This window comes from Sprattus sprattus (genome assembly GCF_963457725.1).
Source record: "Sprattus sprattus genome assembly, chromosome: 18".
NCBI classification, from domain to species: Eukaryota; Metazoa; Chordata; class Actinopteri; order Clupeiformes; family Clupeidae; genus Sprattus; species Sprattus sprattus.
Window position 1 is genome coordinate 21,586,087 of NC_137916.1, and position 14,622 is coordinate 21,600,708.

The window sequence follows — 14,622 nt, forward strand, 5'->3', positions numbered from 1 at the left end:
TAGACGCAGGGTCAGTAGAACCGTAGCCTGCTCGTACTAGATGATTCATTCTTTTTATTATACGAGAAAGTTACTTTGAAACCCTGTTTACATCGCCGTTGACAGCCGCCACCTTACTTTTTGAATTCGATGCTGAGTTGTCAGAACACTACCGGGTTTGAACGATTTGGGGCATTGTTAACTGTAACAATTGATTATTACCGAAGCAGAACAGTATTATTGCTGAGGTAAAGCCTTTACTGTAGGGTGTGACATATTGCGTTAAATGTTAACATGTCACACCATACACTGTGGGTTTACATCATGTATGTGGTCAGCCGTTTCTTCGTCAATCCGTGTGGATGACACGGCTACCAGCTCTTAGCAGATAATTGTATGGTAATAACGCTGGGCTGTCAGTGGTAAACTGAGAGACTTGATTGCCCATTTATACGTTTGTAAGAACGTTTATATCCTAGCCAGTTATGTAGCTAGGACGGTCACAACTCTTTTATTTTCCCACACTCTACAGATTCATGTCTGAAGTGTTGTACAAACTGTTTTTCACACTACTTGTGTTCCTCTTGTATATAGATGTACAGTCTTTTGGTTACTTTTTTGGCGGCGCTATCCTAACAGTGCTGGTTGCTATGGCATTTTTAAATGGACCCAGATTACTAGACTGGGCGAATTCACCTCCACATCTTCAATTTAACAAATACGTTCTGACTGGATATCGACCAATATCTTCGGTTCAAGACTGCATTCGAAGTCTTTTTTATCTGCACAATGAATTGGGAAATATCTATACGCACGGTAAGTACACTTCCTCTTTTTAATTGTATTTACTTCCATAAAGTGTAACTTTGTTTGTGAGAGAGAGGGTCTATGCATATGTAATATATGCAATATGTAACCACATGTAAATGTGGAGGCAACAACATCCTGTGACCACATCAGCCTTTATTTACATGTTGTCCAAATTACAGGCGCAACTGTTTTACGTATTCATTTTCGTTGGTAATTGTATAATGCCTGTGTGACAAAGACTAAGCTTTCCACAAATAAACCTCGCTTTGCCACTTGACTCCAATCGGTAGGCTACCATCTTCGCCAATGAAACTTGATCAAAAGCTGCATGACTGTGTATGTTTTTACAAAAAGGCCAGAAATGGTGAGACAAAATACCTTTAATGGAAGAAATGTCAGCGTAACACTGAATCGGCTGTGATGTCGCAGAGGGTGTTTCACCACAGACAAGGCAATTTGCTTTACTTCACCCCAAAAATGTTGACTCAGCCTGAATGGGTGTGAAACTTTTCCATGGAGAAGCATTGTTAAGCCCACACAAACCAAGGCAGGTCCTGGCTAGTTACTGTATATTGATGTAAAAGAAAATGAAATCTGCAGTGTTCTCACAGAACAGAACAATGCAGCCATTTGTTCAAGAATTACAGCTTTATTGTATTTATTTACTACTCATGCTTTATGGGTGTGGGCTTTTTATTTGGGTCATTAACACTTCTTTCTTCTTGACGAGTAGTGTAGTAAAGTGCTATATTGGTTGTTTTTTGTATGATGTCTGAACCTGTATCAGATACATCAAGCCATATCTATTCTGTGATATGTTTGGAAGGTGTTATGTAATTAGCGTATATGAGTAAGGGTGCAGTGCTTATGAGTTAAACTTTCAAAACGATTTTTTGGGCAGAGTAAATGAGACTTAACTCAGGTGTCACTCAAAGGTCTTTGGAGAATGAAGAATCCTACATAAGACAGCGTGTCCTGAGATAGTTATTTCCTATTATGTGACTATTCAAAGACCACAGACACAAGCACAGTTTGGCAAATTGCAGACTTGCTGTAGGCTGTCTTCTGTGTGATGGGTGAGGTCTGTGCTGTGAATGGAGTGTAGGACTGTGATAGTAACAGAGGGCTGTGGCAGGGGAGATGCACTTAAAATAGATGTGTGGTATGGCATTGGAGTCATTACCTGGGCAGGACTAATGATGAGAGAGAGAGAGAGAGAGAGAGAGAGAGAGAGAGAGAGAGAGAGAGAGATAGATATGTATGGTGTGGGTCACTGTACTTTGGTACTCCTACAGTGTATGACCTTCTAATCTGTTTTATTTTACAAGAGCTGAATGGATTCAGTCTAGTTTAAGCTTCTGTTGTTTGCAGGGACAGTCCTTGGGCATGACTGATGAAGGATATTCAAAGCAGGGGCGTAACTCCTGGGCGTACCACCTGGTTGAGACTCAATGGGGCTTGTTCAGGGTTGAGTCACAGACAGCCACCCAAAGTGAGTGTTGGCCTGAGCCTGCCTGACTTGTAGCCTGCTTCCATTGTTAGGAATTCTGTCAATCAGGACCAATGACTGTATACATGCGTGGGCACCATATAATCTCTAAAAAGCTTTGACAACGTGACTGTATTTTACTCAAATATAACTCTGCATAGTTTTATTTATTGTGACAATGTAAAAAGAGCATTGCAACATAACAATGTTTACTAAGAGTCTGAATGGAAATATGTGTAATCGAATTAAATGTTGTTGTTGACATGACAGTCACATATGGCACATAATCCACATTGGACAGTGTAATTTAAGGTTTGCAAGTTTGAAAACTTCCAAGGCATACAGCGTGAGATTGACAAAGAGTGATCAAACTTGGCTTGAGATTCATTTATTTTTTGCATTCTCGTCTGAGATGGGACAGAGGAACACCCACAAATGAGGCAGTTCAAGTTTACACGAGCATTGCAAACAAGAATAGAAGCATGAAAAGCTAACAAAACCTGAACCACAAAGAATATGCTGGTTTTACCTGACTGTACCATAGAGAAATGCAGAGGGATTCTTTGAACAGTCTAAGAACAGCTAGCCACCAAATTAACTTTGTGGTTGTGTGGTTCTCGCCAGAGGTCTCATGCACACAATCCACCTGAGCTACATAGTTTAATAGGCCTTCTGGGCGCAGAGTAGCATTGACACAGATGCCTTTCACCCCATGACCAGTCAGCGTACAATCAAAATCATTTTTAAATCATGTTATTTTAAAGCAATATCGTGTAACAATTTGACCTTAAAATAACAACTTCAAAATCTTTTCCGTGGTACACTGATATGGAGAATGGCTTCTGTGCCACTACCACAGCAGGCCTGATGCACCAGGCACCATTTGCTACCTATAAGAGGAAGCAAGCGCAGTATTCTGGGTGTGGGCATCATGGCAGAGGTGACGAATAGGAAGACATTGTCAGAGGAAGCGACGAAGGCAAAGGATCTAGCAGTCAAGAACACTGTGAAAACAGGGAAGAAATTGAATCCACAAGAAGTGGTTCAACATGCACAAGGCACATTTTTTATCATAGGGATATCATTGGGCTGTAACAGTGGAAGATCAGGGTTTGGATTAGGGGATAGTTGGAAAGCATGGGGTGAGGCTACATTGCTTGCAGATGGTAACTAGCTATGTTTCCGAGCAAGAAAAGGAAACTATACGATCAGCAGTGGCTTATAAAGCAAGTAAAGCAAGGGTAATGGATGAACTGGCATAATGTTGAGAAGAAAGATCAGCTGGAGAGAACTGTGGGCTGTTGATGCGAACTGCATTAAATGAATTGTTGGAGCCACTTAAGATTTCCTCCCAACTCTGCTGAACCTCAGTCAATGGGTGGGTGAACACGCAAGCTGCAAGTTGCGTACAGGCTCATTAAAACATATTCTATCGGCTTGTAAAACTAGCTTGACGCAGGGTCGCTACACGTGGAGTCATAATATAGTTTTAAAATCATTGGAGTGTTTGTTTCAGAATAAACAAGGTGAGGTTAACTCTTTGCCGATTAATTACAGGGACATTACAATGTATTTTTTGCAAGGGGGACAGAAATGTGGACACCATGCACAAACTGTAATGGCAAATTGGGCAAAGTGTAGGGCTGCAGATTGCTGGCTGATGTCGGTAGGCAGTGTATTGTTCAGACTGCTTTGAGACCAGACACGGTGTGTGTGAGTGCACAGTTTACTTAATCGAGTTAACGATTCCCTTTGAAGATATGATTGATTGATGATAACGTTTGAGTGGAAGTAGCTGAAGTATGCAGAGCTGGTGGCAGAAGCGAGGGAATGAGGTTGGCAAGCACACATAAGACTAATGGAGATAGGTGTTAGAGGCTTTGAAGCTAAATCAACCACATCTCTTCTGCTGGACTTTGGTTTTCAAGGAAGGTCACTCGAAGGAGCTTTAAATCTTTTGTTGTTCTAGCCCATTATAAACGTTATAAACACTTCCACCTGTCAAAAGATCCAAACAGAAAAGAAAAATTGTTTTTTAATACAATTTGAAAAGCATTGAGATTAGGAGTGTATCAAGCATCTTGGGCAATCTGGTTTACCTGGAACCCCGGCTATGGCTCTAGGCCTAGTTTCCCGAACGCTAAAAAGGACTTGAAATCGGTCGTAAGAGGGATCCTTGCAGAGCGGTTTCCCGACGCCGCACTTACGGCTATGATGAGTCTATGATGTCGCCAAAATCCACGTAGGCCGTTAAGATACGTCGTTATCGGGAATAGTAGTCTATAGGCCTAATGTAATAATGTTCTTTTAATTATGTTATTTTATGTACACTAGCCTACTTATTACTGATTCATTATATTGTAAATGGAATCGATTAATGGAACCCTATAGCCTACTGATTACCTTCTCTCAGGCTACTAATTAAAGCCACAAACCTTAAAAATCATACACGTCCTTTCTTGATATAACAATAATATTGAAAATTATGAAAAATCGGAGATGAGATTTTCTCAAACATTGGATCTACCTTTTTTGTGGCTCATACCTGAAATTCTCACTGGATTGCTATAAGTCAAAGACCCTTCTTGTAGACAAAGTGGTGAGATTGCATATTTGGTGGGTGGGGGGCCTACCACTTTAGTAGGTGTACCTGACTTATTTTTTTCCAATTCATTGGGGACATACCTGACTTCGACTCTCATATTTACTGTGCAAACTGCCCGCAAATTTCACACCATTGCAGAGAACTTTTGGCTTAATTTCTATAGCACAGAAGGACATGGGGCCAAGTAGTCCATCATTTTTTACAGTTATTGATCAGGACACACAAAGGATAAAAAAAAGGTCACTGATGGCCAGTACTTTCACAATTTCTTTTTTTTGCAAGTGTCAAGACATCCATTCATGCCTTTCAATGCAGTGTGGCCTACAGGCAACAGCTAATCTAAACATTATTTAGTCTCTGCCATTCTCCTCATGTTTTTTGATGTTCAATGTAAAAAAAAAAAACTGTTAACTGCTTACTGTAGCTATAACAATGTGTACAATCTCTTTTTCTTAAAGTGTCTCCACATGGAGACCTGCTCACAATCACAAATTCAGTGTATGTAAGGAATGGGGCAAAGGGAAAGCTTACCAAACGTTTGCTATGGCCACAGGCCGTGTGTGCACGACTCACCACACTCCTCCTCTGCTTTGCTCTTGTCTACAGCTTAGGCACTGCAATGCAAAGCAATGACATCTCTCTCCTCTCTCTCCCACTCACAGGCATCCCCCTGCTATGCTTCCTGGTGCTGCTCCCTCTCAACATCCCCTGGTCTCAGATCAGTGTGACGTGGCTGGGCGTGGTGCACTTCCTGGCCTGCCTGTCACCGCAGCTGGGCTCGGTGCTCTACCACCTGTTCATGAACCACGAGGGCGGCGAGCCGGTCTACCACACGCTACTCACCCTGGACATGTGTGGCATCTGCATGATCAACACCCTGGGTGAGCCTGCCACCACTCCGTACCACGCTGCTCAGCGCTGCACAGACAGCTGTCCCCAGTGCTGGGCCCCACACTTCCCCACACTCTGGCCACACTGTAGAGCCTTTGTTTCTGCCCACTGTCCCTAGCTCTAATGTCCTTCCCCTATGTGTGTGTGTGTGTGTGTGTGTGTGTGTTGTGTGTGTGTTTGTGTGTGTTGTGGGTGTGTGTGTGTGTGTGTGTGTGTTGTGTGTGTTTTATGTTTGTGTGTGTGTGTGTGTGTGTGTGTGTGTGTGTGTGTGTGTGTGTGTGTGTGTGTTGTGTGTGTTTTATGTTTGTGTGTGTGTGTGTGTGTGTGTGTGTGTGAATGTGTGTGTGTGTGTGTGTGCGTGTGTGTGTGTGTGTGTGTGTGTGTGTGTGCGTGTGTGTGTGTGTGTGTGTGTGTGTGTGTGTGTGTGTGTGTGAGTGTGTGTGTGTGTGTGTGTGTGTGTGTGTTGTGTGTGTGTTGGTGCATTCATTTACATGCTGTCACTGTTGCTTCTGTTGCAGTAGTTATTGTTCTCAGGTCGTGGGTAGCTATTGCTTAGTTCTTTCAATCTGTTTTCTCTCTCTCTCTCTATTTCTTTCTTTCTTTTCCTCCATGTATTCATTCATGACTGTTCTTTCCTTTCTTAAGACACCTCACACCTTGCATAACCCACCTTCCTTGGTGACATTACTGGCCAGTATCTCATAGCCCTGCTCTAACAGTGATCAGTCTCAGTAGCCTAGGCCTCCTCTTCATAGAGAACACCCTGTTTGTCTGTGAATGAAGCCTCTGTGTTTATGATCGGCGTGCACAGATCAAACTGACTTCTCGTGATCATGTAACTCCACAACACCATGGCCACCAAATTAATTTTCCCTGCACTGTACACTTACACCAGTAAGATTCAGCAAATATTGGCTACTAAAAGCAATGCATTGACTGGAATGAAAATGTGTTATATTCTTATGGAAGATGTGCATGTTGTTCTTGTTTACTGTGAACACATTGCCACTGTTACTCAAGGTGTTGTTACAAACTACTGGTTCAGGGCATGGTCCCATGGAAGGGGAGGACACTCATGGATAGCAATAACCAAATTATATTTATTAAACATAATAAACTTAACAACTGAGGTTAAGAGTAGGATCAATCAGGATTTTCCCAATTCCCAAGTGTTTGGGGAATAAAAAAAACAGCAGTATGCACCTCGGATTTGGGGTTATGGTTCGGTAGATTTTTGGTACAGAAAAAATTCTGTATTTTCTACAAAAGTGTATGGTCGATAAATACTTTGGCATGGTTCGCATCTGCAGCAAGAGACTGCCTGAACACTGTGGGGAGAAGGACTTAGTTTTCACAGTTTTTCCACTAATCCACACATTCAGGTGATGCCGTCATAAATGAAATGTTTGAAATGTATCCATAGGCCTGTCTTACTTCAGCTGAACAATATCAGCATACAGTTAGACACAAATCGCTGTCCAATCTAGCTTACCAGGCTAACTCGACTAGCATGCTAAATGCAACGGGTTCTGGGTAGAATGCCTGCTCTAGAATTGGTCCTGTACCTCTCAAGAAACATATCCCATCCAGCCCTTAAAGAAGAAAGCAATCAGCATATTCAAATGATAAATCTATAGTGAATATATGAAAAGTTAATACTTATCGTTGGTGGAGGGATTATGGCTCAGCAACACATCCCAAGCAGGCAAGCAGATGTTACCACTATGATCAGCAGGCTGAACACCCTACTCTCCAGAAGCTCCAACCTCAATCCACAATCTCTAGCATGTCCTGGTACCTGGAAAGCCACATTTAAGGAGAAAGGATTAGAGACACATGTGAAAGACAGGACAGGATTCATTCCGCCTTTGCCTTTATAGGCCTTACTTGTCTTTGCCCCACCACCATCCCTGAATTCACAACGATTGCCTTAGCGAACTTGCACTCGGCGAGATTAACTGTGAGTCGAGCAGGGTGAATAGTGCTTGGATGCACTCTAAATGTTCAGACCACCTATCACTATTTATGGGATTGACTTAGTGACAAAAAGATTTATAAATACCCTGTGATTTGCAAACAAACAGAATATGATTTTTAAATGTACAATGTATGTTATTATGCATACCATGCTTAGTCCAAAACTAACCTCTCAAACAAAAACAATGTGTTTTGCAAATACAAGGCATGTCTCTCAAAAAAAAAAATACACGCAAATAAAATTCGCTAATACAAATTCTTCTTGTAATAGAATAAAAGACAGGTCCGACAAATGTAAACAAAGAATGGAAATGAATAAACCATTCCTGCACCTGTCTGTATTAATCGTATGTTTAATAATTTGTGGATCAGGTAACTTTTGTCAATGTTTTTCCGATTGTTCGAGGGGGTATCTGCCTTCCATTCAACGTATGATGTGGCTGGGGGGTTGTGCGACTTATTTTTATGTCATATTTTTATGTCATATTTTTATCTTCCTATCTTTAGCTCTACCTTCCACATTCCGTTGAGGTATATCGCACAGATAGATACACATTGTGGACATGGAACTAACTATATCCCTATAGCTGTATTGTCAATGCTGTTATGTTGACTTCCCTGCCCCGGGTTCGTACAGCACATACAAATGCAGCGCTTTTCTCTTAGTTGTTCTATTTTAGATATCTGGATGCGCAATAAAGTTTCAGTTAGCCTAAACCGGTGACAAAGGGACCTGTGAGTAACCCTTAAAGAGGACCTATTATGCTTTCCCGGTTTTTCCCTTTCCTTTAGTGTGTTAAATAGCTTTTTGTGTATGTAAACGGTCTGCAAAATTACAAAGAGCAAAGTACAAACCAGAGGTAGTTACTCTCTCCCACCACTATTTCTCAGCTGTCTGAAATGCCTTGAATTCCAGACCTTTTCCTTTATTAGAAAGATGACGCAATCTTGTAACACAATCCTAACTGCCCACCTAGCTGACCAATCAGAGCACACTGGGCTCATTGGGAGGGGGAGCTAAAATACACAAGAGCTCTGTGTTTCAGATAGAGGGTGAATAGAGATGTACAGTATGGGAAAAACAATGTGCTTTTGGAATATTGAAGCTAAGCTGTAAAGTTTTTCTAGTAGACCCCAAAAAATAAGTTATGACATTGAAAATTACCATAATAGAACATAGATATTAGAATTAAATGTAAGTAAATCAAATACAAACTGACTGATCCCACTCTATGCAGTCTTAAACCCTAGGAAGCGGGAAAATTATCTGGCTTTGTGATGTTGTTACATTTCTGATAATCTGTGCCAAATCTAAAAGTCCTATCGGGTTTGTCAACCAAAATGCAGGGTGAGGCCCAGCTTGAATAAAACGGTTTTGCCAAACTATTATCGAAAAGGTACTTCACCTCTGCCTTCAGATGACACTGCTTCTGCTTCTGGTGATACCCAGTAAAACCGTTACCTTATTGACTCTGAGTTACCAATAGAGCTGGGTTTCAATTCAAATTTCAAGAATCGATTCCGATTTTTAAGTTTCAGAATCGATTTTTTTCCGATTTTCTCGGATTCCATCCGATTCGATCCGATTTCGATCTGATTTCCGATTCGATCCGATTTCGATTCGATCCGGGGGTTAATGTTATTAAAAATGAAAAATGTATTTGAATCGTTTCCTTCACTTCATGACTGTGTAGAGAAGCAACATATTAAAACTAGTATTATATCAATATTAAACAGCAAATCTTACAAGTATTGGTAGTTACTGATGGCTGGAAGACTGATGAAAAGGTTAAGGGTCAATCTACCTTCAAGAAAGATAATTCAGGACAAAAAAATGGAGGACATCATTGAGGTGACTATATCTGCAACAGTGGATTCCTACTGGGACACTAACCAGTGCATTATTATTATGCTTGAAAATAATTAAGAAAAAAAAAAAAAACTTTGGATGTACGAATCGATATTCGGTCATTAATATGCGAATCGATTACAAATCGGATCGTTTTTTTCAACACAGCTCTAGTTACCAACATCAATGTTGCGCTCAATGAGATAAGTACAGGATAGTGTGTCTGAGAACAAGGATGGAAACCCAGAAATTAGAGACTTCTGATACTGTTTCCACTAAGCATGTAATGATGTACCGCGATTCGGTAAAAAATCAATGTGTTTGGGTCACGATGCACTTAGAAGAAATTCAAATCGCATCCTGAATCGTCAACCCTTCATTGTGAATCGCATCGCATCGTGGGTTGAGTGAATCGTTACATGCCTAGGTTCCACTAGCAAATATCCAGTTATGTATGATATGTTCTGCCAATTTTTCAGAATTCCTCAGCCAAGGCTGCAGTACACAATAGTCTAGGCCAACAACATCTTCACCACTATAAGATGGCACCATGTACGGAGAAATGCCAGTTGTCCCAGCGTCTGCAGTCAGCGCTACAGGCTTACCCTGGTGTCTGCCACCCCAGACTCTGAAGATCGGGTGTAATATGTTTTTTCGAGAGATTAACATGGCAGAGCTGCGTAGATTGATTTGAAATGGCCAACACCTGCTGAGAAAAAACAATTGAATGTTGCCATAGAGGGGGAAACTGCTTTTGGCATCAACGCCCTAAAAACCTGATCAGCAGGACTGAACACTCTAGGCATAGCCCGGCAATCATACCAGCTCTTCATTTTCTGTTGAACCGTGTTCAAATTCAATCCAGCTGTCTTGCCAGGTAAATGCATATTTCTTTCGTGAACTTTATGGCAAAACATTGGACGAAAAACCTGTACCTGGGCTTCCTCCCTCGCAGTCAACATTATCCAAGGTAGCCCTTCTTCCCAGTCCTTAATTGGCTCCACACAGTAGGCCCTTAAAAGTGACTCAAAGTAACACTATGCAACAATTTGACACTTTTTGAGGTGTGGTTTTATACGCAACTAGTTTTGTCGCATCCCTCTTTTTAAGTGAGGCCAATAGAAGTACCTTATAAGCCTGTCATGTGTTTTCATCACACCGAATGAACAAAATTGCTATGGGAAAGAGAAGAGGGCAAGTCGGGCAAACTAACAGGCTTTAACTCGTGCTTATGGTAACTCTCAGTGTCCACATCACCTGATGCACGGCTTGTAGCACAGGTCCCGCACATGCTGTGAATATTTCAAAAAGGTTATGCAAGCTACCATCATACTCAGGTGGAATAGGTGGATTTTTTAAGCATCTAGAGGTGGTACATCACACCACACACACTCTCCTGCCAAATGATTTCCCAAGATCAGATGTGTTTCATCGACAGGCAATGAAGGGCAGACTGCAAGGGCGCCATGCACCAGGTCTGATTACTCAATCCTGTGCAGAGCAAAGGAAATGACTTGCAACTCAATCTCCCTAACTTAAACATGCCTCCCTGCGATGGACACCCAGAGAAAAGCAAAACAGATTCTAAAACAATTCCTATGCTAAAAGATTCATTCAGAGTCACTCCTGCCACCATCCTCTGCCACACTCTTAAAAAGAATACATCAGGATCTTTCTCTTCGAACGGTGTGAGTAATCTGACCACACTAGGTGTGTCAGGGGATGTGCAGTGGCACTGTCTGACGCACCTCAGACTGATCACTGACACTGACAGCTGGTTGATCTGGACGAATTTTACCCTCATCAATTAAATGTATAATCCGTTATTCCAATGCCATACACTTTTTGTCAAATTCAGAGAATTGTTTCTCTTGTTCCTCTAACTGTCAACCCCATTTACCTGCACAACAATCTATCAATAAAAGCACAGCCTTGGAGAAATGATTTTGCTATTAAAACACTTACGCTAACTATACTTGATACCTAGTCTTCAAGTAACTTCAGCAACCAAATATCAGTGATGGACCCTTTTCTGACCGCTGTTGTTAAAACAGACAACCACGACGAAAATAACAACAACCTAACAGGCTAAACCACCTTGATAGGCTTAGTTCTCTAATAGCAGCGCTGGCTCGAAATTACTCAACAAAGGACCACCAGTGATAACATTCACCTGGTAGTAAACAACCTCGAGACAAAGAACAACCAAATCTTCTCCTTGTCACTGAAAAAAAAATATCAAAAATAACCAACACATTTTTAAACCTAATTATACAAATCCACCTGGGTCTCACCAACATTCCACAACAATGTGTTTGAAATAACTGTATTATCTGCCACAGGAGTTTACAATCAGACCATGTTAAATAAACTGACCTACAACTAATTTTATACTCAATACTCAATATTCATAATGAGTAGAAAAGGCATGGTCACATGGAAGGGGAGGACATACATGGATTGCAATAACCAAATGATGTTTATTAAAGATAATAAACTTAACAACTGAGGTAAAGAGAAGTCAGCATAAGTGTTGGATTTGGAAAATGAAAGTGTTATGCAATCAGGGTAGTGCCAGGCAATGTATGAACACTGCAGTGGCAGTGGACATTCAATCAAGTTTGGAGAGTCTTTTTTAAGCTCCAAACCAGGAAGTCATTTCTGTTACTCAGGACACCTGCACCAACTCCACCTGGCGGTAACACGCAGTGAAGAGGAGGAGCCAGGCAGGGTGGTGGCAGTGCGTGGTGTATGAATTACAGCAGTGCATTTGTTTAAGTTAGAACTGCAGCAGCCTGGTGGTGCCGCACCTAATCAGCAAATCCTACATGTTCTGCTCTTAAGCTGCTGGTGTTGCGTTTTTATAACCGTACGACCCTGTTTACCCCCGACTGCTTGTGATGAGTCATACAACTTTGGTCCTCTTGGGAGTGCATGTGTCAAACTCTATGTGTGTCTCTCTCTATCTTTCTCTTGCTCTGTCTCTCTCTCTCGCTCTCTCTTTCACCTTTTTTCATTGCTCCCTCTCCTGCACTTCTGCCATTTTATCTCATACTCTTAAGCCTTTCTTTGCCTTTTTGTTTTGCCTTCAATATTTAAGTTCATCTATTGACCACCAAAAACCTTGCCAACTCCATCCAGCAAACTCTTTCTATGCTTATCCAGCTTTGTGTTAATCAATGTGCCGCATCGCCTGAAGGTCACCTTTTAACCTGTCTCTCTCTCTCTCCCTTCCTCCCTCCCCTCAGGAGCGCTGCCCATTGTGTACAGCACGTTGCTCTGCTACCCGTTCACGCGGACGGTGGCACTGTTCGTGTACATCATGCTGTCCAGCTACGCCATCTACTGCGCCATCACGGCGCGCAGCAGCGTGCGGCGCCTCCGCTCCTTCGCCTGGCAGGCGCTCTTCCGCTTCTCCTTCTTCCTGCTGCGCTGGGTGGGCGTGGGCGGCGGCAGCCCCACCTCGCTGCGCCACTTCCTCACCATGGACGCGCTGGCCGTGCTGGGCGGCATCATCAACATCACGCGCATCCCAGAGCGCTTCCGCCCGGGCCTGTTCGACTACTGGTGCAACAGCCACCAGATCATGCACGTGCTGGTGGTGGGCTCCATCCTCTACCTGCACTGGGGCGTGCTGGAAGACCTGCTGTGGATCAACAGCCACCACTGTCCCTCGGACTGATGCAGACGAGGATAGGGTCGGGGTTGGGTGGGGTTTGGGGTAAACAGGGTGGGGGATGCTTGCAGTAATAGCTCTCTCTCTGCCGGTGTGGTGGAGAGTGGGATGGGTGATGGGGAGGGTGAGGGCCTCAGTGAAAACCCCTGGGGGTCGGGGTTTCTCCATGCTATCTCCATAAAGGCATGCATGGCATCAAGGGTCCATGCAACTTTTTTTTTTTTTTTTCTCTTTCTTTTTTTGTATGTAATCAGGGCACAGCAGGCTGTACCACTGCGAGCTGGTGACACACAGCCTGCAGCCCAGGCCAGAATGTACATATCTGTTTCTGTGTTGGCCTTGAAACATCTCATCCTTGTGTCTGTGTCAGAGAGGTGAAACACAGAAAAAGGTCACCGCCGTCACCCAGGCAACAATAATGCACGCACGCAGAATCACGGCCGCCGAGGTCTGTTTGTAGATACATGTGATCATATGTACGTACACCAGCATTCGGAAGATGTTCGGAGGAAACACTTGCAGTGTTTCTACTCCCATTGTGAAAAAGGTGTCGAGGACACTCAAATGTACCTGCGTGCTTCTTTTTGGAAACCTGACGTTTGTCTATGGGTTTATTACCACACCACTGTAGAGCATGGCTTTGGATGATGACTTTGACTGTAGTGTCATTGACATCATGCGCACCCTACATTTATCAGATAGACTAGACTTATCATCCAGCGAGTGGTAACGTGCACTGAATTAGACCTCTGTAGCTCAGATGTCACCCTGTTGCAGACTATGCACCATATCTACTGTTGTCTTTACACACACTGAGCACTGAGAAACATGACACACATAATGCACTATGAATGCCCTCCACACACACACACACACACACACACACACACACACACACACACACACACACATACACACACACCCTCAACAAAGTCCTTCACAAGGGTCTTTGAATATACTTGAGTTCTGAACTACTTTTTTTTTTTTTCTTTTGTGTGTGCTTTGCATTCTGTTCTTCCGCGTATTTCTCCACCTTTGTGCTCTTTTTGTCTTCATAGTCTTCTTCCTGTCCTTTCTGTGTAATGTCAACAGACAAGGGACTTCATTCATTGGTTTGTGATGGTAATTTATGTGACGTTTACACCTGAAATGCTGGTACGACAGCCTTGTTATTCATCTAAAATAGAGTTGATGTTTTTCTATTGAAGCCCTTCAGTATTTTACAGCCAAGCTTTTTTGTTGTAAATTATACTTGTTAGTATTATGTATATCATGATATTTAGTGTGATGTTTAGTAATCGCAGATTTGTCATTTTGCTGTATAATAGGAGTGACAGTGGAGAGCA

General features: G+C 42.4%; 1 protein-coding gene across 1 annotated transcript; it reads left to right on the forward strand.

Annotated features, from left to right (window-relative positions):
* Positions 1 to 515: 515 nt before the first annotated feature.
* Positions 516 to 13,282, forward strand: paqr4a (progestin and adipoQ receptor family member IVa; the record flags this gene model as incomplete). The annotated part of the gene is made up of 3 exons (XM_080857051.1): positions 516 to 795; positions 5,546 to 5,764; positions 12,849 to 13,282. 3 exons carry the CDS (start codon positions 516 to 518, stop codon positions 13,280 to 13,282), a joined length of 933 nt encoding a protein of 310 aa, XP_080713177.1.
* Between the last annotated feature and the right edge of the window lie 1,340 nt (positions 13,283 to 14,622).